General features: G+C 41.9%; 1 protein-coding gene across 1 annotated transcript; it reads left to right on the top strand.

Moving 5' to 3' along the window:
* GJC1 (gap junction protein gamma 1) lies at positions 1 to 25,355 on the top strand. Its single transcript, XM_067556235.1, has 3 exons — positions 1 to 191; positions 23,230 to 23,305; positions 23,461 to 25,355. Exon 3 carries the CDS (start codon positions 23,480 to 23,482, stop codon positions 24,659 to 24,661), a length of 1,182 nt encoding a protein of 393 aa, XP_067412336.1. The 5' UTR covers positions 1 to 191; positions 23,230 to 23,305; positions 23,461 to 23,479; the 3' UTR covers positions 24,662 to 25,355.
* The last annotated feature ends 959 nt before the right edge of the window (positions 25,356 to 26,314 follow it).

Genomic DNA, 26,314 nt, shown 5'->3' with positions numbered 1-26,314 from the left:
GCTGCCCTCCCCCGGCGGGGGGCGGCCCCAGGAGGCTCCGAGTCCGAGCCCGCCCGCTCCGGAGACCCGGGTCTGGCCGGCCGTGCGGAGCGATGTGGGGCAGGGGGCGGCTCCCGGGTCCCCCACCGGACCCGGACCCGCTGGAGACCCCGCCCGGACAGTGCCCTGGAGCCGCGGGGGGCGCCGGCCGAGTGAGTGAGCGCTGGGGGGCCCTGGGGCTGGCGGGGGTCGGTGGGGGGCACAGGGCCTGGTGGGGGCAGTGGGGAGGGAGCCGGGGGGCACTGGGGCTGATGGGGGGCAGGAGGCACTGGGGCAGACAGGGCCTGGTGGGGGCACTGGGGCTGGCGGGGGTAGTGGGGAGGTGGGGGGCACTGGGGGTTGGTCGGGGGCACTGGGGGTTGGTGGGGGTAGTGGGGAGGTGGGGGGCACTGGGGGTTGGTGGGGGGCACTGGGGCTGGCGGAGGGGAGAGGGCACCATGGTTGGTCAGGGATTCAGGACGGTTTACAAGCTGCCCCCCCGTTGTGAGCATTACACCTCCCAGCAGGTCCCTGCTTGCCCGGGGTCCGGCGGGGAGGTGCAGCTGCGGATGGACAGAGACCTCGGGGTGCCAGGCTGGGGAGAGCCTGGGCTGGCGTGTAAATCACTGCCCTGCTGACCGTAGGGCTGAGGGCGCAGGGAGTGGACTGTCCCTTGTCAGGGCGGGAGGGAGGGAGACCGACCTCTTGTCTTTTATAAATGTATAGTTTGGAAAATAACCCAAACCCAGCAATGCTCAGAGCCCTCCTGGAGCATTTTGAACCCTGTAAGAAAAGAGGGGTTGTAAATCAACTGTGGGCAGAGTCCTCAGCTAGCTAATGCCAAAGAGGCGGGAAGAACCTAAGTAGTAAATGTGGAAGGACTTTCTGAGAACAATAGAGAGTCAAGCTGGAGTTGGTGTGTCCAGAGTGAGTGTGGCAGAAGTATAGAGGGGAAGCTCTTGTGTTGATGGGGAAGCAAGCCATCTGATTAGGAAAACAATTTTGCCTTCTGGATGCTTCCCAGGATTTTCTGGGACTGGCATTCAATCCTTACTGCTAGGATCCTGTCCCCCTTTTGCTGTCAGACTCAATTAGTGCAAGTTTCTTCTGGGTTCTTTCTTGGTTTGGTTGCTTATAGGATAATAAAAGTATGTCTATAATTTAAATTCTTATTTTAATTGTTGGGGGGTTCTGCTTAAAAGAAACCTATCAAGCAACCTGCAGATGCAAAGAGATTGTGCTGTTAGGTGAGGGTTGAATTTGTTGGGATGTGGTGGTGTTGGCGGGTTGGCTGTGGTGTGGTGGTGATAGTTCAGCATTTCTTTTTCCACAGCTTTGTTTCGGTGTCTCTGTCACGGTTGCATTTTGCTTCCCAGTAGCTATGCTTGCACACACGGAGTCTGAGATATCTGCTCTAATTAGAGGGGAGGGAAAAGACTAATGAAATGCTATTGCCTAAACTACTTTGTTGAAATAATTGGCTGGGAGAGGATCGAGCTAGAAAGAGACTGGAGTTTGCTTTTCTCATCATTGCTGATTATCGTCGTAAAGGTTTTCGGGCTCCAGTGTGAGAGGAAAACCCATCACACCCCCTGGAGTTGTTCTGAGTCGCGTTGCAATTTGTCTGCACGATATAGGGGGAGGAGGAAGGGGACTGTGCTAGGAGGTTCTCAAACAATAACAGTGTTGGAAAATGACTTTCTTGTGTTTCAGCTTCTTTTCTCAATATTTTTTTTGAAGAGTACTTTAATATTCACCTTAGCTGAAATACGGGCTCACAGATTATTGTTTTTACACATTCAACAATGGAGCTTGAGTACCTTGTCTTTGTCCTTTGGTACAATACTTGACGTCTCCTCGCATTGAGTCTAATATTTTTCCCCTAGGAACCAGTGAACCATGTGAGTAAATTTTAGCGATAATTCTGTGCTGTTTCTGTCTTACCCCTCTCTTTCTATTAAAAAATCCAATCCACTTTTCTTACTTTGTGAAATTCTGCATTTAAGTATGCTGCAATTTCAACAACAGCCTGTTGTGATCACCGAGCTAAAAGGGAAGCATTAAAAATACGTGTCTAGTGAAATCAACCCTATCAAAATGATTTTTATAGATCATTCTCTTCTGTCGCAGAGTTCAAAAGACAACCTGAATTTGCTGCTTTGAATTTGTTCTTCAGAATTACTATTTGAAACTAAGTTTTTGAGCTAACCTTAGCTGATGAGTGTGGGCCCACTACAATACTGCAATAGTTTTTCTAGTTTGAAAAATAATTTTGAATTGTCAAGTTAGAGGTTATTTTACCAAATTAATTCTCTGGACTATTACAAATTAAAAGCTACTAGAAACAATGAAAAGGTACAAAAAATTGTAAGTTACAAGGGAGTTAAGTGTAATAGATTTAGGGGAAGATTTTCAAAGGCGCAGGCACCTAACTGGTTGAAAATCAAGAGGAACTAAATGCCCAACTGCCATTTGAAAATCTTTCCCTTAGATTTTAAATGGGAAAAATGCTTGCTTAGAGAGCAGAAAGAAAGGATTGCATGGAAAATCTAAGCAGCTGACACACATTAAGACTAAACGTGTATATGTTCCTGAGCCAAAAAGTGCAGGAGAAACTTTTAATCTAGAAAATTTAGTTGTGAAATGTCTTTTGTTTTCAGAGCCGTTCCTTACTGAGAACCAAGACTGTAAATCTTTCCAAGTTCTGTTGCTTCAGAACTTGCAATATTTTTAATGATGGATTTTTCTTTGCTGATTTCTGAAGCAGTGTTAAATACTGATGTAACTGTTCCATAGATGTGGGCTGTTTTTGTTGTGCAAAGCTATAGTTTTATAGATGAAACAGGATTTTAGTTATTCTCTTTGAAACTAAATAGGATATTTGGTCATCATTGGAGATGAAACTTCTTTTACAGCATTAAGTATTTGTATCAGATTATGAGGGGACAGTGGATCGACGTTCATGACACGTCCCCCGTAAGTACTCTGCTGCAACTTGTCTGCCGTCTGGAGAAACAGACAATCCAACTAGCAGTGCGTACTTACGCCAAATAAATAAATATCAGATTATGGGCATATAGACTTTAAGCCTTGAACATCTCTGAATTAGTTGTAATGCATCTACGTTTACAATTAGTTGTAATGCAATCTCTTCCTTTTCTAAATAGAACAAAATGTACTTACATATATATATATGCCTTTGGCATTGGTGGGAATATGTTATATACTGGTAGTACAAGGACTGTGTAATGTTTACGCGGCCTTCAACATTAGCACTTGCTTTTTTGCTTGATAGGGAATATTGGCCCCAAATTGAAGGGTTACTTTCTCTTGGTTTCAAGACATACCAAGGAGTCTATAATTTCCATCTGAACAGCAATAAGTAAACGGACCTTTTAATACTCTTTCACATCCCTGAGCGACAAAAGTTTTGCTGGTATAAGCGCGAGTGTAGACAAGCCGTCACACACCATGGATTCTTCATGCACAAAACTGTGCTGTGCCATTTCCATTGCACCACTGGAAGTGAAACTCTGACTCCATGTAAGTTAGGAGGAGTTTTGCTGTTGATTTCAGTGCGGCCAGGATTTCACCCTTGGATTTAAATTTGAAGCTTGCTATGCCCATGTAAGAAAGAATAAGGTTTATTTTTATTTTTGTGTGTTTGTTTGTAATGGCATTTTTTGGTGAGATATTTAATTCACCTTTATATTGAGAAGGTTTGGCCAGGGAAATTGTTTAAACACTATTTCCTAAAATAGTGCTGATGCTGATTCCATGGCCAGAGCGTAATTCTAATTGGAGACACGAGAATATGGATGGAATTAAAATACAGTATGTATAGTTTAGGGTCTTTGAGAGACAACTCATCATAATTTTGGTGAGTATGTTATTTCTCAAAGACCGGAGTCCTAGATTCTCATTTGCAGTTTATCTGGTAATTGAGAATTTGGGCAAAGTGGAGAAACATTAATTTGAAAGACAGTTGAGTAGAAGAATTCAAAGCACTGTCTTTCCAAATTTCTCTGGACAATATATTGTGGAAAGGAGGAGATCATTTTTCCACCAGAAATCCATATTTCCTTCTTTCCTTGTCAACTGAAAGCTAGTGAACCGGCTGCATGCATCAATTTATATTACGTATCTTGAAATCCAGATGTTCATTATTCAAATAACTTATATTGAAAATGAAAGGCCAGTTCCAGGGCAAGACTAAGGGTGGGAAATGGGCCGAACAAGAGTCATCAGAGCACACAGGTGCTCTAGTACACCTGTAATTGTAGCATGGGCAGGGAGCAAGGTAAGGAAATTCTGGGACACAGAGCAAAGGTTCAGGTGCTGTTCATGAACCAAGTCAGCTGTACATTGATTGATTGATCACAATTTTAGAGTCTTTTGGCTGAATTACATCAAGATTGGGAATGTGTCTTTTACAGATATATCTACAACTCCTGTGAAAGGAATTTTTTCAGTTTTCAATATCTCTCTTTTCTATTTGAGTATCTGTAATTTAACTGTAACATTTTGCTCTGAATTGAAATGTCACATGGAGGGTGTTGGCCCAACACTGAATTTCTTTTTACAGGTTTGAGAAGTTGTTTTTGGTTTGATTATAGTGAAATCTGTTTTAAGAGATCATAGAATCATAGAAGGTTAGGGTTGGAAGGGACCTTAGGACGTCATCTAGTCCAACCCCCTGCTCAAAGCAGGACCAACCCCAACTAAATCATCCCAGCCAGGGCTTTGTCAAGCCAGGTCCTGAAAACCTCTAAGGATGGAGTGTCCATCACCTTCCTAGGTAACCCATTCCAGTGCTTCACTACTCTCCTAGGGAAAAAGTTTTTCCTAATGTCCAATCTAGACCTCCCCCCCTGCAACTTGAGACCATTTCTCCTTGTTCTGTCATCTACCACCACTGAGAACAGCCTAGCGCCATCCTCCCTGGAACCCCGTTTCAGGTAGTTAAAGGCTGCTATCAAATCCCCCCTCATTCTTCTCTTTTGCAGACTAAACAAGCCTAGTTCCCTCAGTCTCTCCTCATAAGTCTTGTGCTCCAGCCCCCTAATCATTTTTGTTGCCCTCCACTGGACTCTCTCCAACTTGTTCACATCCTTTCTGTAGTGGAGGGCCCAAAACTGGATACACTACTCCAAATGCGGCCTCACCAGTGCTGAATAGAGGGGAATAATCACTTCCCTCGATCTGCTGGCAATGCTCCTACTAATGCAGCCCAATATGCTATTAGCCTTCTTGGGAATCAGGGCACACTGCTGACTCATATCCAGCTTCTTATCCACTGTAACCCCCAAGTCCTTTTCTGCAGAACTGCTGCATAGCCCGACGGTCCTCAGTCTGTAGCTGTGCATGGGATTCTTCCGCCCTAAGTGCAGGACTCTGCATTTGTCCTTGTTGAACCTCATCAGATTTCTTTTGGCTTAATCCTCCAATTTGTCTAGGTCACTCTGTATCCTATCCCTACCTTCCAGGGTATCTACCACTCCCCCAGCTTAGTGTCATCTGCAAACTTGCTGAAGGTGCAACCCACCCCATCCTCCAGATCATTAATGAAGATGTTGAACAAAACTGGCCCCAACACCAACCCCTGGGGCACTCCGCTTGTTACCAGCTGCCAACTAGACATCAAGCTAACTTTCTATCCACCTTATAGTCCATTCATCCAAACCATACTACTTTAACTTGCTGATAAGATTATTGTGGGAGACCATATCAAAAGCTTTGCAAAAGTCAAGATATATCATGTCCACCACTTTCCCCACATCCATAGAGTTAGTCATCTCATCATAGAAGGCAATCAGGTTGGTCAGGCATGACTTGCCCTTGGTGAATCCATGTTGACTGTTCCTGATCACCTTCCTCTCTTCCATGTGCCTCAAAATGTATTCCTTGAGGACCTGCTCCATGATTTTTCCAGGGACTGAGGTGAGGCTGACCAGTCTGTAATACCCTGGTTCCTCTTCCTTCCCTTTTTTGAAGATGGGCACTATATTTGCCTTTTTCCAATCACCCGGGCCCTCCCTCAATAGCCATGAGTTTTCAAAGATAATGGCCAAGTCACATCAGCCAACTCCGATCAAAGTTTTCAAGCCTATTGACTACAATTTTGATATTAGACCCACTCTGTTAAGCCGCCAGTTTTTGTCAGTCTTGTGAGTGGTCTCTTAAGATGGTTTTTGCTGTGTTTCAAACCAGTCCAACTTTTCAAAACTTATCAGGAGGAATTCTTTCTTATATAAAGACAGTGTATGTCTGATAATGATTGGATACTTGCATGGGTTTCACCAAGTTGTGGTGTGTGTGTGCTGGGTGGGGCTAGAGATCATGTAGGGGGGAGTTTGTTCTTTTGACTTTCAAAGGTCATTTGACATTCAGAAAAAAATTAAATAAATCATGAAATTGCAAATACTTTAAATTTAATCACAAAATGCAAAATAAAGGCAAAGGACTGCAAAGCCTTTGTGAACTATTTTAAATGAGCATGCTGCCAAGTTTATCTAAGTAACAGAGGACAGTGATATTCTAATGAAGTGATATTTTCAGGAGAAATTTTTTTGGGAGGATAATGTGCGTAATTTCAGCGCTTTTCAGCAGTAAGATACAATGCTTACCATTGTGCAGTAGTAAAAAAACCAACTGCATTTTATCTGCTGAAAATATATGTTGCTTAGTTTAAGGTTAGCTATGAAATATGTTGGACTATGAGCTAGTAGATTTTTTTTAAGAGTGATGATGTTTAAATGAACATCTCGGGATTTATGTGATAAGATGAATTAGAAGCTTTTTTAAAGCTATAAATAGAAAGATATATTTGAAATAATGAATGGTATATTTATGGTCATAACTATATTAAGGGAAATGCTATGGAAAATTTGAGTCAGCTGAGCTGATGTTTGAGGCATTTCCCTATGGAGTCACTGGACCGAAAAAGATTTTATATGCTTAAACTTGAACAGATGCTTCAAAACACATACAATGTATTCCAGTGCAAGTTTAATATTAGCAGTTCCATTTACACCACCAGGATTAACTTGTGAACACCTCCATTTTAAAATCCCTATTTTCAGTGTCTTTTAATTCACCTCCAAGGCCCCACCTCAGCAAGGTCTTTAAACATGTCTAACTTTAAGCATGTGAGGTGTCCAATTGATATCAGTGGGATTGCTCACACGTTTAAAATTAGGCATGTGCTTAAGTGACTTGCTGAATTGGAATCTAAATTTCCACATAAGAAATGAGGGTAAATCCTGCACTCCTTTCTTAACAGATGTTTTGCCCAAATAAGGACATGGGATCGGTCCTCAACTATCACAGAAATTAATTCCACCTTTTTTAGGTACACATTTGTCAGACAACAGAATTATAACAGCTTACGGTACTTGTCTGGGCTCCTGTTTAAAAAACTGTTAGAGTATTCAAATGGAAATGTAAGGCTTGCTGATTGCTTGTTATGAAGTTTACATACCAAACTCTCTTATGCAAACAATACATATTTGGTGCTGGTGGACAGATGATAAATTGCATGTTATCATTCACCTTTGCCCCAAGCCTCACCTATACTGTGACTACTAATCCTTGTCCTCTAGGACTATTTTTAAAACTTCTCTGCAGCTTCAAACAGCTACCATTTCTCATTGAAGAAACTCCTGAGACATTGGACTTTAATGTTGTGATATTATGTTAGGAAGATCAATTTTAGGTTACTTTTTTAGAGGATTCTTATATTTATTACATGTCTTTTTGCGCTGTCTGTGCGGTTGGACTGGTGTTACTAAAGGATCGTGACTTTACAGGTGAAGGGATGTGAAAAATAATCTTTTTTTTTTTTTAAGAAAAGAGAAACTTAACTAAAATATTTCTAAAATATGTGGCATCTACAGAATAAATGATAGTGCCATGTGGCATAAAGGCTTTATTGACACTCATTTGGGGAGATCTGAATAATTCACCCATGACTTGATCATGGGTGAATAATGTGGCCATTGCTAATTCATTGATAAAGCATTGTAGCCGGGAGGTGTGGCCTCCCTCGGAGATTGACACCGAGGGAGAGCCAAACTCCCCCTGAGGGTTGGAGCTCAGGAAGGCGACAGCTGACTGGAAGCAGGTAGGCATGGCTAGGCCTATAGAACCCAGGCCTACCTACTCAGTCAGAGCCCAGCGGCCGAGGGAGAAGGACGCCTCTCCCTTGGTGCTCAAGCATACGGCCGCATCTGACCGCTACGACCCAGAGAAGAAGCTTCCGGATCTACCGACTGCGTGGGGCCCTGAGGAACTGGAGGAGCTGTCTGAGCCGGACAAGCTGAAGGAGACCCCTGGATCCTACGACCTGGCGGAGGACCTGCCGGAGCTGCCTACTGCCTGGGGCCCTGAGGACCTGGAGGAGCTGCCCGAACTACCAACCCCTGGTGAGCCAGAAGGAGCATGCGGACCCTGGGACCTAGAGGAAGTGCCCTCCGCAGAGGACCCCGAACAGTTTCCAGACCTGCCGCTGGTTGATGGTGAGGGACTCGTGGGACTCCTGCTCGCCGTCTTCCCCAGTGACCGAGAGGGAGACGACTGGCCCCAGGTACTCTAGGGAGAGGGTGGAAGGAAGAAGCCCAGGGAAGCCGACTACGGTTCGGCTGAGCTTACACTGGCTGTGAGTCAGCGTGTTTCGGCCAGAGCCCCGCTGACCCAGTGACGGGACACCCCAGCACTGACAGGTCCCTAAGCTGGGACGCAGTGGAGATGGGTGGGCCTGCGTCCCCCTCCCCCCTTCCTACTCCAACCTGGGTGAACGCCCGTTGAGGGTCAGAGCTGTCCCTTACTGCCTGCCACGCCCTACCGAAGGGCCGGGTATAGACTGCTACCCGCCCTGCTATGGACTAGAGACTGCTGCCCCTCTGCCCTGCCCTGCCTAAGGGCCAGGGCCTTGGACCATTTCCTCGCCCGCTCAGGCTATAGACTGCTATTCGCCCTGCCAAGGGCTCAAGACTGGCTGTCTGCCTGCCCTCCAGAAGGACCAGGCCATAGACTGCTCCTTGCCCTGCCAAGGGCTCAAGACGGTATGTGACTGCCTGCCCTGCCAGAGGGCTAGGCCCAAGGCTGGTTCCTCACCCCTCTGGGGCTAGAGACTGCTTCCTCCCCTTTCTGGCCTGTCTTGCTGGAGGGCTAGCCCGGAGACTATTGCCTCATCCTGCTGGGGGCCGGGCCATAGAGTGTTTGCCCATCCTGTGAGGGCAAAAGACAATTACCCCCTACTGAGGGCTGGAGGCGGCCCCTTTAAGTAGGACTCCCTGAAGGGCGTAGCCGCCGGGAGGTGTGGCCTCCCTCGGAGATTGACCCCGAGGGAGGGCCACCGGCGCCACCCCCTACAGGGGATCCTCTACAAGCATCTATGTATCTAATCACCATTTATAAAATGCTTTATATCACACCACCCTGTATTCTCATTCCCTCTCTTACTCATGGTATGTATTTATGTAATAGTATGGTATCCAAAGGACCTGAATGATGCATTGAATTTCTTGTGTATTTTAAGGGTTAATGGTGACTCCCGAAACCCTTATTTATGCAAATAGTCAGCTCTGCTCATGTGAATAAGGGTAGTAGAATCAGGCCATTTAATTAGAAGAGGCACTTTTAGAAGGTCAGGGTGATGATGTCATCCCTCTCACCCCCCATTAAACGATTGTATTAGTTTGAGAGGATGAGTATAAAGTTAACACTGACCAGGGTATATGGGCATAGAATATATGTGGACTCTCTCTCAGGCCCTATGCCACCAGCACTCCTAGCTATCTTCATGATACCACTGACTTCCTGAGAAAACTACAATCCATCGGCGATCTCCCAGAAAACACCATCCTAGCCACTATGGATGAAGACGCTCTCTACACCAACATTCCACACAAAGATGGACTACAAGCCATCAGGAACATTTCCCCTGATGATGATATGGCACACCTGGTAACTGAACTTTGTGACTTTGTCCTGACCCACAGCTACTTCAGATTTGGAGACAATCTATGCCTTCAGGTCGGTGGCACAGCTATGAGCACCCGCATGGCCCCATAGAATGCCAACATTTTTATGGCTGACCTAGAACATAGCTTCCTCAAAACTCATCCCCAAGCACCTCTTCTTTACCTATGCTACATTGATGACATTTTCATCATCTGGACCCATGGGAAAGAGTCTCACAAGGAATTCCACCGGGATTTCAATAATTTCCACCCCACCATCAACCTCAGCCTGGACCAGTTCACACAAGAAATCCACTTCCTGGACACTACAATACAAATAAGGGATGGTCACATTAATACCTCCCTATACTGAAAACCAACTGACCGAAATACATACCTTCAGCTTCCACCCTGGACACATTACATGATCCATTGTCTACAGCCAAGCCCTAAGATACAACCGGATTTGCTCCGATCCCTCAAACAGAGACAAACACCTACAAGATCTTCATAAAACATTCTTAAAACTGGGGAGGTGAAGAAACAAATTGACAGAGCCAGACGGGTACCCAGAAGTCACCTACTACAGGACAGACCCAACAAAGAAAACAACAGAACACCACTGGCCATCACCTACAGTCCCCAGCTAAAATCTCTCCAACACATCATTAAGGATCTACAGCCTATCCTAGAAGATGATCCCTCACTCACTCAAGCCGCGGGAGGCAGGCCTATCCTTGCTTACAGACAGCCCCTCAACCTGAAGCAAATACTCACCAGCAACCGTACACCATACAACAAGAACACTAACTCAGGAACAACAAACCCCGTTGCCAACTCTGCCCCCACATTGACTCTAGTGACACCATCACAGATCCTAGCCACATCATCAGGAGCTCATTCACCTGCATATCTACTAATGTAATATACACCATCATGTGCCAGCAATGCCCCTCTGCCATGTACATTGGACAAACCGGACTGTCACTACGCAAAAGAATAAATGGACACAAGTCAGACATAAAAAATGGTAACATCCATAAGCCAGTAGGAGAGCACTTCAATCTCCCAGGACACTCTAGCCGACTTGAAAGTTGCCATACTTCAACAAAAAAACTTCAAAAACAGACTTCAGCAAGAAACTGCGGAGTTGGAACTCATATGCAAACTTGACACAATCAGATTGGGTCTGAATAGGAACTTGGAATGGTTATCTCATTACAAGAAGTAATGGTCACTGTTCACACATTCTCACCTTCTAATCAACGGTTGTGAATAGGCCTCATCTACCCTAACTGAACAGACTTTGTTAGCACTTGCCCTCCCCATTGTTATATTTCTCACCCTTGGATGTATATATTTACCTCCTATCTGTGGTTTCCATTCCATGCATCTGACGAAGTGGGTTGCAGTCCACGAAAGCTTATGCCCGCAGAAATGTGTTAGTCTTTAAGGTGCTACAGGACTCTCGGGTTTTTTTTAGAAGCAAGCAAAAGATTTCAATCATCCAGTAAAACCACCACCATGGATGGGTTTGTAGTAAGGACCAGCAAATACCAACAAGACACCATAGATGAAAAGATTGCTTGGTTCATTTATGCCACAAATTCTCCTTTTCGCATTGTTAACAATAAACATTTCATTGACATGGCTAAGTCCTTACAACCAGGCTTCACTCCACCTGGTAGAGCAGACATTGGTGGAAGGTTGTTAGATACGGTGTATGAGAAGGAACTTGAACAATGTGCAAGAAATATTGAGAGGAAGTTTGCCAGTTTAAACCTTGGCGGTGGAGCAGTGTACACAATGATCCAGTAATACGTGCCTGTGTGACAACAGAAGATGGGGTTGCATATCTTTCAGAAACAATAGATACATCGGGAAATGCCCACACAACAGAATATTTAAAAGAAGTGGCAGTGAAAGCTGTAATAAACTGAACAAAAATTCAACTGTCACGTGCGCAGTTTTGTCACAGACAATGCTGCAAACACGGCAATGATGAGAAGATACTTAGAAGAAGAAACGGAAGGATGCTCCTTAATAACATATGGCTGCAGTGCTCATTTAATGAATCTTTTAGCCAAAGACTTAAGTATGTCCTCTCCAGGAATAAAAGAAAATGTTGAAGTCACAAAATAGTTCTGTAACAACCATTTTGCTTCAGCTTCACTGAAGAGAGCAGGAGGGTCCAAACTAATTCTCCCTCAAGATGGTCGATGGAATTCTGTGGCTGGTTGTTTTGAACAATTTATTAAGAACTGGCCTGTTCTCATAAAACTTTGTGAAGAAAACCATGATAAAATAGATGGAAGTATCTCATCCAAAGTATGGATTAAAGAGGAATGTAGAGGAGATGCTCAGTATACTGAAGCCTATATCCATAGCCTTAAACAGACTTCAGAGAAATTGTTGCTGCATTGCTGATGCTGTCGAAATTTGGAAGGCTCTTCAAGAGACACTGAGAAAAGAAATACTCACCAGAAAGTTAAACTGCAGGCAATAAAGAAGCGAATGGATCAAGCACTAACTCCACCTCATTTTCTTGCGAACATTCTCGACCACCGATAAAAAAGTAGATGCCTAACTTCTGAAGAAGATGATGCTGCCATGGCATAGCCATCTCAAAATCACTCCTTAGTTATGCCATTCATAATAAATTTGAGGGCTGGAGTGGAACCATTTAAACAGTACATGTTTACTGATGATGTCACTCCCCTGAATTGGTGGAAATCATTAGCCAGGCACCTTCAAACAGAGTTCCTTCAGCTGCTAAGCCAACTTTTCATAGCAGTAGCTTCCTCTGCAGGCACAGAGAGAATATTTTCATCGTTTGATATTATTCACTCAAAGCTAAGAAATCGACTGGGAGTTGAAAAAGCAGGAAAACTCGTATTTCTGTTTCAGTCTCTGAATAAAAATGACAGTGGGAGTGGGGAAGATGAGTGCTAGTTGTAGAAGTTTTAAGTCAGCGTATGTTTAGTGTTGTGATGACTTGTCTGTTAGAGTTAATAACATTTTAAAATAAAAAAAAAAGAGTTTAAAGACAGCCGTCAGCCGGCAACTCAGGAGACTGCTGCAGTTGCAAATGTGAAACATTTATGTAACAGTTAAGATTTAGTTTAATAAAATATAAGTGCTACTGTGTTTGTGTGTGTGCGTGATTTAGTTCTTACCATTCCTAATGTACTGCTGCTGCATCTGCAGCTTGACACAGGTAATGAGTATTTATGTACTATTTCCTAAATTAATAAAAATCCAATTATCTAAAAAATTACACAAAGTATACCCTCCAAGATGTTGTAAAATGCTGTATTAAGTTGTAAATTAACATGTTTTAGTGATCAGATTTGCACCATTGTTTAAGAAATATGTGAAGAAGTATCAGTGGAAAACTTGATTTAAATCAATGATTTTCTCTTGGTGATTTAAATCAATCCACCCTGCATGGAAGTAAGAAATTAAAGCAGTGTCTTGCCTTCTGTGGCATTTTTACATTGCCTACTGTGCTATTGGTAATATACTCCATAAAGCATTCACTTCCCCTCTACTAAAAGTAATATGTACCCCAGCTTCATCCAGCTTGCACTCGACTGCACAATCTTTAGCAGTGACTTCATATGCTCTTGTATCAGCAAATCAATGCGATAGTTGGGAAGTTAATATGCATTAAGGTTTTGGAGGTTTGCTGGTAGGTTTCATGGCCTTACTTAATAATAAGGGTGGTGAAATACATGGAAATATAAAAAGCAGTTAATAGAGGCAAGGTTTGTACTCACACAGTCTACGTTCCCAGCTCAGTGTTGTTTTCTTCAGGCTACAGGATATGGTGCATGAAGGTCTCTTTCCTTCTTCCCCTTATAAATACAGCTGATTATCCTGTGGTGTATTTCTTTTCAGTTACTTTAAAAAGTGAAAAATCATTAGACGGAAAATACAGCCAATGCAAAATTGATATTGTAGTAAATAGCACATGAAGAGCAATATATGGAGTAAAACCTAGGATTTCAGATTTGTTGTACAAGGGGTCCAAAAAGATCAGATATTCAGTAAAATTTTTAGAAAGTGGTAATTCTGAAATGTTTGTTCTCCGAGTTGCCACCAATTTTTCATCAAACCTCCATAAAAATTCAAATATTACTCAACATTTGCATTCCACATGTGTTTTTTTGCCATTTTTAGAAAGTAAAGGTTTTTAAGCTTCTGTTAAACTGAAATGTGTGTCCCAACATTGATTATATAGTACTCCAGCAACCAGCTCCAACTTAATATAGTCACTTTTCTCAAAACAAAGCATGTGGTGCAACTGATTTAGTGGAGCTGAAGCTTCAATTAATTCTGGTGTTTAGTAGCATTTACAAGGAAACTGATGCAGCAGGCCAATATTTTTGCAGAAGGAATGGATGATTTGCCTGCCCATCCTGCTGTTTTGCTAATCTCCTCTTGTTACACTAAATTATTTGCACCTATACTGCATTTTGGAAAGAATACCCATGGCTAAGCACATGTGATGCTGTATGGCACCCACCTGGTATATGTGTTGGATACAGTGTGGTTTAGAAAATTTTGCTGATGGCTTGGTAGGACAGTGTAGTCATCTTTTACCCTTGAGCACAGATGTCCCCTACCTACACATGCTGCTCGAAAATCAATCTGGTATACAGACAATCTGCAGCAGATGAAGCAGTTGTAAAGAAGGCCATTCTGCTCAGCTCATCGGTGGTAGACATACGGCTCAGAGTTCAGTGCTTGCTGTAGAAGGAGTCTTGCAGTCCTGTGCTGTGGTAAAGGCTTAGAAAGTTTTCCTGTCCTGCAAAGTGTAGACCAGAAGAGATTTCAAATGCTGGCAGTCTGTTAAATGCAGGTTGTCTGCTCAGATACATTCAAAGTTCTCCATTAACATTGGCAGGTGAATTGCAGCTTTTTAGCACCTGATTAGCTATCTTTCTGGGAGCAGGAGCAGGCTAGGCTGGCACTCACGTGTCAAAGCAATGCGTGTGGCATGGTACAACCTGATAGAACCCTTGTGCTTCGTGGCTGGGAGAATTTGGGGTCTACAACTCATGGAGATTCAGTGCTTCCGTGCATAGAGGGGATATCTGCTTCCCTCAGTCGAGCACAAGGCGTCTGTGCTCAGGGAACCATTGTTTGAATTTGTCAGTTTTGTCAGTTATGGCCCTCTGTCAGATGTTCCCTTTGTTGGGAAGGTGGTTGAGAACAGTATGGTGAAGCAGCTCTGGTCTCTTGATTTTTCTCAACACACCATTCCTGTCAGTTTGGCTTCAGACCTGTGTGTGATACAGAGACTACTGGTTTCTTTGGCCATCATAATCTGGTGAGAGATGGGTCAGGTTTCACACTGATGTGATTCTTTGCTAACAGACTTCTATAGAGTTGACCATGAGATGCTGTTGACTTGCCTGCAGACTGGCAGCAGTGGACAAGTGTTGCTCTTCCGTGGCATCTTTCCTTCTAGTGAAATGTCCCTGCGGGTGATATTTGGCTCAGCTGCCTTGGGGGGTGGATTTCTGCAGGACTGTGTCATCACAGTCGCCCTACTTAACATGCAGGAGTGTCCCCTTGGGGAGATAATGAGATGTTTTGGGCTGCAGTGCAGTCAGTATGCTGTGGTCATTCAGCTCTGTCTTTCATCAGATTCAGCCAGTGCAGTCTCCTTTTCCTGGTGCATGACTGAGGCGGGACATGGATGCAGGTGAGCTGACACAAGCTTACTCCGGGGGGATGGAGGTGATGCTGCTGGGGAGGGTGAAGCCTCTGGTGGATTTGGCAGGTGCTGTCAGTTCTCTCTGATGAGAGCATGTGCCCATCAGCTGTCAGAGAGATTTAGTGTCTAGGCATCCTTTTGAACTCTTGTCCACTCCTTGATTGCCAAGTAGCAGAGCTTTTTCCTATTTTTGCTTGGCTGGGAGAATTTGACCTTTTCTCTCTTGTGCAGATCTCACCACTGTTCTCTGTGCTTCTGCCACCTCTAGACTGGACCATGGCAATCTTCTATCCTTGCATCTGCCCTCAAAGACCGCCTAGAAGGTTCGCTAAGGCACAATTCTGCAAGCTGCTTTCTGAGTGGTGCAGACTTTTTTGAGTTCATTACCGTTGTGCTTCACTGGCTTGCTGTTCGCTTGTGAATGCAATTGCAATTGGTGGTGGCTTGTATAAAGCCTGACTACTTAAATGATATCACCTTTTGTTCCCTGTGTAACCTCCGATGTTTGAGCTCTTCTCCAGTGCTGATAACAGCCCTATACCAACTGTTTCGGAGAGTGGAGGCAAGGGGCTGTACGTGTAGGTTCCTTCACCCTGGAACTTACATGCTGTGTCGGTTAGCTGAGCTGCTTGCGGGCTTCTTCCTCAGATGGGCTGAACGTGAAGGACTTGTTGCTAAGAGTTTGAGTGGGACATTGCCTTTCAGTCTGCTCTGTGTGGTGCCACGGTGCTGATTGGAAAATAGGGGATTGACTATTTAATGCAGCCAGTTGTTGGGACCGCTGTAAATTTTTGAGACTAATGTCTCATTGATCTGAGGAAGCCCAGAGACTGGGCTATGAGCTCATGATTCCACAATCAAAATACAAATGAATAAACAAACTGCTGTTAGATAACAGTTACAGGGAAACTGAGGAGCTTCGATTTTCTGCCTTGGGTCAGATAGGCCAGATAGGCAGTCGATACACCCAGAAGTTTTAGTTACTGCTCAGTAGTTACCTGGCAGGCAGCAATACTTTGTCTTGACTGCAGGTTTTCCTGTCCCAAGCTGCTGGACAATTGGATTGCTCCTAGCCTGACAACTGGATGTGAACAGGCTTCTGGAGAGCTTGTTCCTGTGCTGTTGAAATGTTCTTATAATGTGGACCTGTTTTGGGGAGACTCGGGTTCTCTTTACGTATGCATAGCACTGTAACAGGCACCCTCGAAAGCAGGGGTTTTTTCCTCTCGTGGGGAGCCCACAGCTGTTAGGTTGGGCAGGAGTCTTAGATATTCCATTTCTTTTTGTTAATGGGACTTGTAATTCTTCCTCACACATTGCCCTGGAAACCACCATTTTGGACATAATGAAATATGTAATGCTTTCACGAGAAGGGAGCATTCCTAAATTAAAGGTCACTTTTGCATCCATGTTAGTGTTACCTGGAAGGCACAGGAGGCTATTGGAGCTTCAGTCCTTAGCTGTAAATGTAGGTTTGTGTTCTCATCTGATTTACATAGTGTGGATTGTTGAAAAAGGAAGGAAAGACACGTACTTGACCTATTCATTTTTTTGACAGCACAAGTATTTCCTGGTGGTATCTTGTCTTGGCAGAATTAGTTTTTTTTTTTTTTTTTTTTTTTTTTTTTTTTTTTAAGTTTTGACAGAAAATATTGATTATTTTAAAGCATTTGATTTTAAATGTTCACAGTTGCAGCAAATTATGGAGGGTCAGACAGTGGGGGGAGTCATACAATTATTGAATGACAGTAGAGAGGAGTTGAGATTTAAAAAGTTAAGGCTTTATAACAGTTAAAACACAAATTGTCAACATTGCATGTCAAAATGTACTAAGTAAATATCCTTAAATCAAGCTCTAATGAATTCTCAATCAACATTTTTATGTCTGTCTTTACATTTCCACTATTGTCAGAAATATTTTTATCTCTTGGTGTGTGTGCCATGAAATTAATGTTTATAAACATATAGTCATAAAAGTCTATTCCTTGCAGAGCCCATTTATATCGCATTTTAAAATCTTGTTTATAGGCAGGATGGGAACTTTAAACTCTGGGGAAATGATATAGGGATCAACAGAACCTTCTTAAAATGCCCAGAATTTGAAGGCGGAATAAGACAAGTTGTCAGATGTCCAGGAATCTTCTCCAAATTGACATTGACAGTGTGGCTTTTTCTGAATCCTTTTTTGTTTTTTACATGTCACATGAGACTTGCAAGACAGACTGAATAGCCCAGTTATTTGAAAAACAGGGTTTTAAAAAAATGTAGCAGAATCCTCAGTCATAAATGTTATGTAAGCATATAGAGACAGCTGATTTTTATACAGTGCAGCTAGTTTTACAGGGATCTAGTTCAGTGTGTAAAATCATAAACTTTAATTAACAACTCTGGGGTAAGTGGCACCAGGGATTAGTGGAGAGTTGGGATCAAATCCTGTTTTATGTCACAAGTGAAGAACCCTCTATTAAGCTTCTGTTAAGATATTACACCATCTCATCCTGGTCTCTGTTGCAATGTCTAATGCAGGAGAGACTTGGAACTAAATTGCCCATCAAGATTGGTGCCTGCTGGCCGTGCTGTGTGGGGGAAGCTTGCACAGTGCCTGTATTGGGTTCAGCTCAAGCCAATGACTTTTATTTCCTCTCTTCATGAGCAAAAAGATCTTGCTAATTTTTAAATGAAAGAAAAGGAAGCCTCCTCCCTTCCTCTAAAGCAGTTGTACATCTTGTGATCTCTTATGTTTGAACAGAAATGAGATTTGAATGAATAGTCATGATTATTCATTTTAATTGGCCTTTGGAGCCAATTTAAATTTCATTTTGCATTTCTTGAAAGCTCAATTGGTTACCATTGAACTTTCCAAATGCTAACTCCCACATTTTTTCTTCTCAGTACACAGCTCCTAAATTGTTAGAAAGCAAAATGAAGTGAATATGAAGAACCTGAATGAACCTAATTTAATGAGGAAGATGTGATAGGAGGTGGTTAGTGAAGGAATCCCCTTACTTGAGTGCCTTCCTCCTCAGTGACTATGCACTCACACTTACTATTTAAGGATGAACTTTTCAAAGTAGTGCAAAAGAGTTAAGTGTCATATCCCATTAAAATTCATTGGGCATGGGCAGCCGAATTCCCTTACGCTCCTCTGAAAAATCCAGCCATAGTACACAGGGAGAGATCCACCAACCCCTGTAGTTGTGTAGGCCTCTTGGTCACATATGATTTAGACAAGGAGAAGGGAGGGAGGCTGGATGTGGTGAGGTCCAGGGAGCTCTGTCCTCCATACAGAGGGAAAGTAGGACTAGGTAGATCCATTGGCTGAACTCTGTTCATGAGTGGGGGGAGCAGCTCTGCTTCTACTCCCTAGCCTAGGAATTGGGTAGATTTTATTTCCTGCCCAGGTGCTGCAGGACCCCTTTGTGCCAAGCCCATTTATCAGGCTTTGGCAGGGCAGTGGATTTGGCCCGTAGAGTGTTGACCTATGAGCAGTTTCTCCAAGATCCTACTTCTGCAGCAAACTCTGTGAATAGTGGAGCTAATGTTACAAATCACTGCAAACAGCCATGGAGTGTTACAATAATTCATCCCAACTCTGAGTCCATTTATGTAAAGTCCTTGGAGTGCAATCTGAAATCAGATGGCAAAATTTGATTCATAAAGGTGTGGGTCAGGACCAGTGTACAGACAGAGCTAAAGATCATGCCGTTTGTAGTGTATTCTGCTTACACTGAGCAGCCTCTGTTCTAAGTGGGGTTAGGAACTTATGACAAATATAACAAATGAAGGTCTCTCTCAAATGCTTTATGTGGCATGACGTAAATTAGTGGAAATTGCTGACATTTTGCCTGTTTCAGTTGGGTGTCACTGTCCATAAGCCTTTGTTTCAAACAATAGAGAGTTATTAAGTTAAATGTTCCCAGAACAGCAAATCTGGGAAGTATTCAGTGTACAGTATCTGAGTCCTGCAGTGTACATGTTGTAAAGACACAAACATGTATTCTGTAATTGCAGCCAGTTTCATAAGGCTATTAAAGGATACCGTCAACTTAAAAATCACACTTCTCTTTGTAATTTTTTTTACCTCCTTTTATTTGTCACACCTATAATCAGTATAACTGACAGATCATTAGAGAGAGAAATTTTCACAGTGTTGGTGCATTTAAAAGCACTGTGTACAATTAGTCTTTCTGATGTTGATCTTTCTGATGTTGATAAAAATGAGAGAAATTTGTATATTAAAAAAACATTGCTGTAAAACCGTAAAAATTGGCTGTGGGGGGAGGGCTGAAGGGCAGGAAAAGCAGCTGAAAGGACTTTTATCTAACAAATTTGCTAGAGTTCATAACAAATGTCTTTTAAAACTACGGATCCAGTTTGCTCTGTTATACTGTAAGCTGGTCTGTTTTAAAAGTTAGCGTCTCTGTTTTTAGCTCCTGGGAATTTGGAGTGAACATTGATACAGTCTGGAAATTAAAGGCCAAATTCTGCTTGTACTCCATGTGTACACTTGTGTAGCTTAGTTTAATTCATTCCAAATTTACACTGTGGCTACTCAGAGCAAAGTTTGGCCCTAAATGTACTTTGAGATGAGATGCCATCAATTTAAAAAAAAAAAAAAGGTATGTTTTGTTGCTCACTGGTCAACTATCAAGATACTACATGGTCCATCTGTGCAGTCACAATTCCTAAGTGACTAGATTTGTACAGGGTAAGGCTAGAAGGGACAATGAGATCATCTAATCTGACCCCGTGTGTGTCACCAGCCATTACATTTCACTGTTGCCCTGTGTGGAGCCCAGTAACTTGTGTTTGACTGAAACATATCTTTCAGCAAGGCTCCAGTTGTGATGTGAAGCCATGAAGGGATGGAGAATCTCCCTCTTCCCTTGGTGGTTTGTTCCAGTGGTTACAAAATTGTGCCTTATTTCTAAACTGAATTTGTCGGGCTTTAGCTTTTAGTCATTGGTCCTTGTTAGGCTTTTCTCCTTTAAAGAGCCCTTTGGTACTCTGTATTTTTTCCCCATTTTCTGCATATTCATTGTAATCAAATCACCTCTCAATCTTTTTGATAGTCTAAATAGATTGAGCTCTTTAAGTCTCTCAGCCACAGCATTGCAGTGGGAGATCATGTGGAGTTGCTTGCCCGCTATGATCCCTAAATCCTTTTCAGAGTTCCTGCTTTCCAGGATACAACTCCCCCGCATTCTGTAGGTATAGCCTGCATTTCTTGTTCCTAGATGTACAGCTTTGCATTTGGCTGTATTAAACCTAGAACTGGGAGAAAATATTTTGACAAAATAGTAAATTTGCCAACAAATGCGTTTTTCAGGGCACCAAAACTATTTGCAGATTCAGATCAGATTTGGCACACGAAAAAAAGGGAATTTTTTTTTTTGAAAAAGTTGAAATGGTTCATTTTGACCATTTCAAAACTAAATGTTTCAACTAAATGTTTCAAATGGGGTTTCATTTTGAAATATAGCTAATTAAACAAGGGCAAAAAACACTTGAAAACTACCTGAAACAAGACAAAACATAGTTTGTGTCAAATTAAGCATTCTGTTTGACCCAAAACAGAATGTTTCCATCTTTTGTTTGTCTGTTTCAGAAAAATGGAAAAACTTCAATTTTGGAAGGTTGGAGGAGGGGTTAGGTTTGAACCAAAAAAATCAATTATTCACTCAGCTCTAATTAAAATGCATTTTGTTTGAATGGACTCAGCTGATCAAACGATCCATGCTACTCTGTATGGCTGCCCTGTCCTCATCATTATTTACCTTTCTGCCAATCTGTGTTATCTGCAAATTTTAATCGGCAATGATTTTATATTCGTTTTCTAGATCATTGTTGAAAATGTTGAATAGCAGAGTGCTGATTCCAGCAGAAGCCAATTAAAAACCACCCCGATTTGATGAAGATTCCTCATTGGTGACCACTTGTGGAAATCTGTTACTTAGCCTGTTCTTAATCCGTTTAACATGCACTCTCTTGGTATTGCCTAGTGTTAATATTTTAACCATAATGCCATATAGTATAAAGTCAATGCCTTACAAATGCCTTAAGTACATTACATCTGCGCAGTTATCTGTTATCAATCAAACATGTAATCTCATCAAAGAATGAAATTAGGTTTGTCTAACCTGACCTTTTTCCATAACACCATGTTGATTGTCATTAATTATATTCATATCCTTTAATTATTTATTAATTGCATCCTGTATCAGTTTTTTCCATTATTATGCCCTTGATTTAGGTCAGACTAGCTCACCTGTAGTTACCTGGGTTCTCAGCATGTCTTGTTTCAATATTGGCACAATGTTATCATTCTTTCAGTCTCCTGGAATTCCCCAGTATTCCAAGATTTATTAAAAATTAACATCAGCAGGACAGAGATTTCCTCAGCCAACACTTTTAGGACTCTTGGGTGCAAGTTATTTGGGTCTATTGATTTAAATATGTTTATCCGCATTAGATATTGTTTAACATCCTCAGTTACCTGAAGAAGAGCTCTGTTTAGCTCAAAAATTTGTCTCTTTCACCAACAGATGTTGGTCCAGTAAAAGATATTAACTCACCCATTTTATTTTTGGAAATATTTTGTCATCTTTGTGATATGAATCTATTATCCTCCTTTCCAAATACAGAACAAAAATATTTATTAATACGTCGGTCTTTTCTGCACCGCTGTAGACAATTTTATTATCTCTATCTAGTAATGGGCCTATACTATTGTTAGGATTTCTTTTGTTCCTAATATACTTTTAAAGTTCCTTATTGTCCTTAGCTCTGCCATCCGTGGATTTTTCCTGATGTCTTTAGCATCCCTTATCAATTTTCTACCCCTCATTACTTCTAATTTATACTGATGGCTATCGATTTCCTTCTTTTCCTGTTTGTTATATATTGCTTTTTTCCCCCTAACTGGCACTATCTATTAATCTCATGCTGACTCTTATCAGAGTAGGTAATTCTTAAGTATTTTTTGTGCAATGAATAGAAAACGTTAATTTATATTAGCCTCACTAGGAGCCTGATTCAAAATCAACTGACGTCACTAGAAAGATTCCCATTGACTTTATTCGGCTTTGGAATCAGGCCTTGTAATAAAATCCTCCTTGAGGATAAAATGCAGTTATATTTCTGCTACAATTTCTTATCTGTAAAGAGATGATTACTAGGGATAATCAGCTTTCTCTGTATTGAATTTTCCACAATTCAAGGGAAAAATGGATGGATTTTGTTAAATCTTTTTTTTAAATGCAAGTGTACAAGAAAGTTGATGAAGTGTTTTAGTGACAGTACACAATGAGATTTGAATACTCAATTCCCATCACATTTCATGATAAGTGGGCTTTTGCATCCCATAGGCTGCTTTGAGAATCTCAGCTTGAATGTCTAACTAGTAATTTTTATTAAAATTTGAGGTACAGAAGCATAAGCATGTTTATCTCCGCTCTTTGAAATAGCCTTGGAAACAGTTGTTTGTGGATTGGGACTTAAGAACTTTTTTCCCTTTATTTGTAGTGACATTCTTGAAAACCTATGAAGGAAACCTAGATTCTTCAAACAAATTTTGGCTGGTATTGGTTCTGGATAACAGGTGATACAGCAAAAGAGTGTAAATGTAAAAATTTTTGTATGAATGATTAAATTTCCTTTCTCTCTTGACTAAATGTTGGCATTGTTGGGGCTGAACATTATAAACTGTTAACGTCTGTGTGTGTCTCTCTCTCTTTCTCTCTCTCTTTTTTTAAGATAAAACGGTTTGACCACCATGAGTTGGAGTTTCTTGACCCGTCTGTTAGAGGAAATTCACAATCATTCAACGTTTGTTGGCAAAATCTGGCTGACAGTGTTGATTGTCTTTCGGATTGTCCTTACTGCTGTGGGAGGGGAATCCATCTATTATGATGAACAAAGCAAGTTTGTGTGCAACACGGAACAACCAGGATGTGAGAATGTTTGCTACGATGCTTTTGCTCCTCTTTCACACGTCAGATTTTGGGTGTTTCAGATCATTCTTGTAGCCACTCCATCCGTGATGTATTTAGGCTATGCCATTCATAAAATTGCCCGAATGGTGGAACATAGTGAACCTGACAAAAGAACCAGGAGCAAAGCCTTTTCAATGCGCTGGAAACAGCACCGTGGCTTGGAGGAGACTGAGGATGACCACGAGGAAGATCCAATGATGTACCCAGAAATAGAGCTAGAAAGCGAACGGGAGAACAAGGAGCAGCCAGCTCCCACCAAAGCTAAACATGATGGCAGGAGGCGAATTCGAGAGGATGGGCTCATGAAAATCTATGTGCTGCAGTTGCTATCTAGGACTATGTTTGAAGTTGGCTTTCTTGTTGGTCAGTATTTTTTGTATGGGTTTGAAGTCAGCCCCACATTTGTATGTAGCAGGAAACCATGCCCACACAAGATAGATTGTTTCATTTCAAGGCCTACCGAGAAGACCATTTTCCTGTTAATAATGTATGGTGTAAGCTGCCTGTGTTTACTTTTGAATGTCTGGGAGATGCTCCATTTGGGATTCGGTACAATCCGAGACACATTAAACAATAAAAGAAAAGAGCTGGAAGACTCTGGTACCTATAACTATCCTTTTACTTGGAATACGCCATCAGCTCCTCCTGGCTATAACATTGCAGTCAAGCCAGATCAAATCCAGTACACTGAATTGTCCAATGCCAAAATCGCCTACAAGCAAAACAAAGCTAATATAGCTCAGGAACAGCAGTATGGGAGCAATGAAGAAAACATTCCAGCCGACCTAGAAAATTTGCAGAGGGAAATTAAAGTGGCTCAGGAACGCCTGGACCTTGCAATCCAGGCTTACAATAACCAAAACAATCCCAGCAGTTCCAGAGAAAAGAAATCCAAAGCAGGTTCAAACAAAAGTAGTGCCAGTAGCAAATCGGGAGATGGAAAGACCTCTGTCTGGATTTAATGTTGGCTGAACTTGTACTTGTCTTTTAGTTTATGGTAACCAGCAATTCATTGAATAATTACTTCCATTAAATAAACATTTGGCTCTGTTTATCTTCAGGGATACTCTTGGCTAGCCATCCAAGCTCTCAAAAAGTGTTTATGCACATGTCCTAGAGTTATAGAATTTTATTCTTGTGTCTTCCAGGTCAGGAGAAGAACAGGTATATTTAAATAATTCTTGTTGAACGGTTTACATTGTATGTACAGTATTATGGTACATTTATTATGCACAATTTTTTGTATTTGTACATTGGATCTCTGCAGTTATACTTTTTATATTAAAGAAAAGAAAACAGTATAGGTAACTCTTAGCATTTTGCTAGTTTTATTACTGTGGTTAAGACTTACTTTTCTCTTTTTTTGTTTTAAATGTGAAGCTGTCTGTGCTGCATTTCAGGTGTGCCTTGTACATGAACACAGGACAGAGGATGCTTCCATTACGTAGGGAGCCTATTTAGTGGGTTTTGTAAGCTTTATCCAACGGGGAAAGAGAAACTTACAACTACTATAAAATGTTCTTAAAAAATGGGTAGAAATTACTGTGTATTCAATAATTCCATGACATTTATGTGAAATCCATGAAGGTATTTGTTTCTTAAGGTCTTATTAAAGCACACAAACCAATGAGGGCATTAAATTGTTACAGTAACTTTTTGGAGAATTGAATATTTCTTCTTTACAAAATGACCTGACTTTGTGTAGTCATTGTCAACTGTATTTGTTGTGCATTACATTAGAAGGAAACTGTGGATAGGCGCCCCCCCCCCCCCCCCCCCCCCCCCAAAAAAAAAAAAAAACAAAAACAAAAAACACCAACAAAAACTTTGTTTATAGGAATATATTGAAAACATGACCAAGATGTCTCACCCCCAAGTCCTCTTTCCTCTCTTATGTCCTAGGAACTCAGCTCCAACAGAGCAATATGTAAATAGTAGATTTCTGCTTGAGAGAGCAGTTGGATTTAGCATTCTGAGGGTTTGGCATTAAACTTAAATTTATAATTAGAAAAAGGAGAATGCAGTATTACTGCCTTTGGCAGTGTCTTTGGCAAGGGCAAGCATTAATGTTTGAGAGATGCTGATGAATTGTGTATGCTTTTAGCTACTATTTATAATATAGACAGGGCCAGGCTCTGTTTTCTCTTCTGTGAAGTTTAAATATATTTGGGGGGGGAAATTATTACAGGGAAACTCCTGTTTTGTTGTGAGGTTATCTCAGTCCCACACCATCCTGGATAGAGTCTAATCAGGAGCACAGTTCCAGAGGTGAAGCATTAAGGAAGCTCAAACCCCAGTGCAGCAGAATACTTTAGTATATGTTTAAGTCCATTTCTGTTCACAAAGCACCTAAGCATACACTTAACGTTAAAACTAAAGTAATGGGACATAAGGATATGCTTAAGTGCTTTGCTAAGGCATGATTTGCTGAATTGAGACCTGAAAGTACTAGTTTCATGGAAGGCCACACTGCTCCCCCTTTATTCCCTCCTGAGAAAAGACCCACAGCAGTGAGTCTCAGAACCAGGTCAACTGCTTCAGGCTCATGCTGCATGGCTAGAAATAGTAGTGTAGACATTCCCACTGGCGGGAGCCTGGGCTTTGAAACCCAGCGA

The sequence above is a fragment of the Emydura macquarii genome, unplaced genomic scaffold (genome assembly GCF_026122565.2).
Source record: "Emydura macquarii macquarii isolate MOO-44397 ecotype Brisbane River unplaced genomic scaffold, CSIRO-AGI_Emac_v2 contig_1692, whole genome shotgun sequence".
Classification (NCBI taxonomy): domain Eukaryota; kingdom Metazoa; phylum Chordata; order Testudines; family Chelidae; genus Emydura; species Emydura macquarii.
This window is presented reverse-complemented; position numbering and strand designations above follow the sequence as displayed.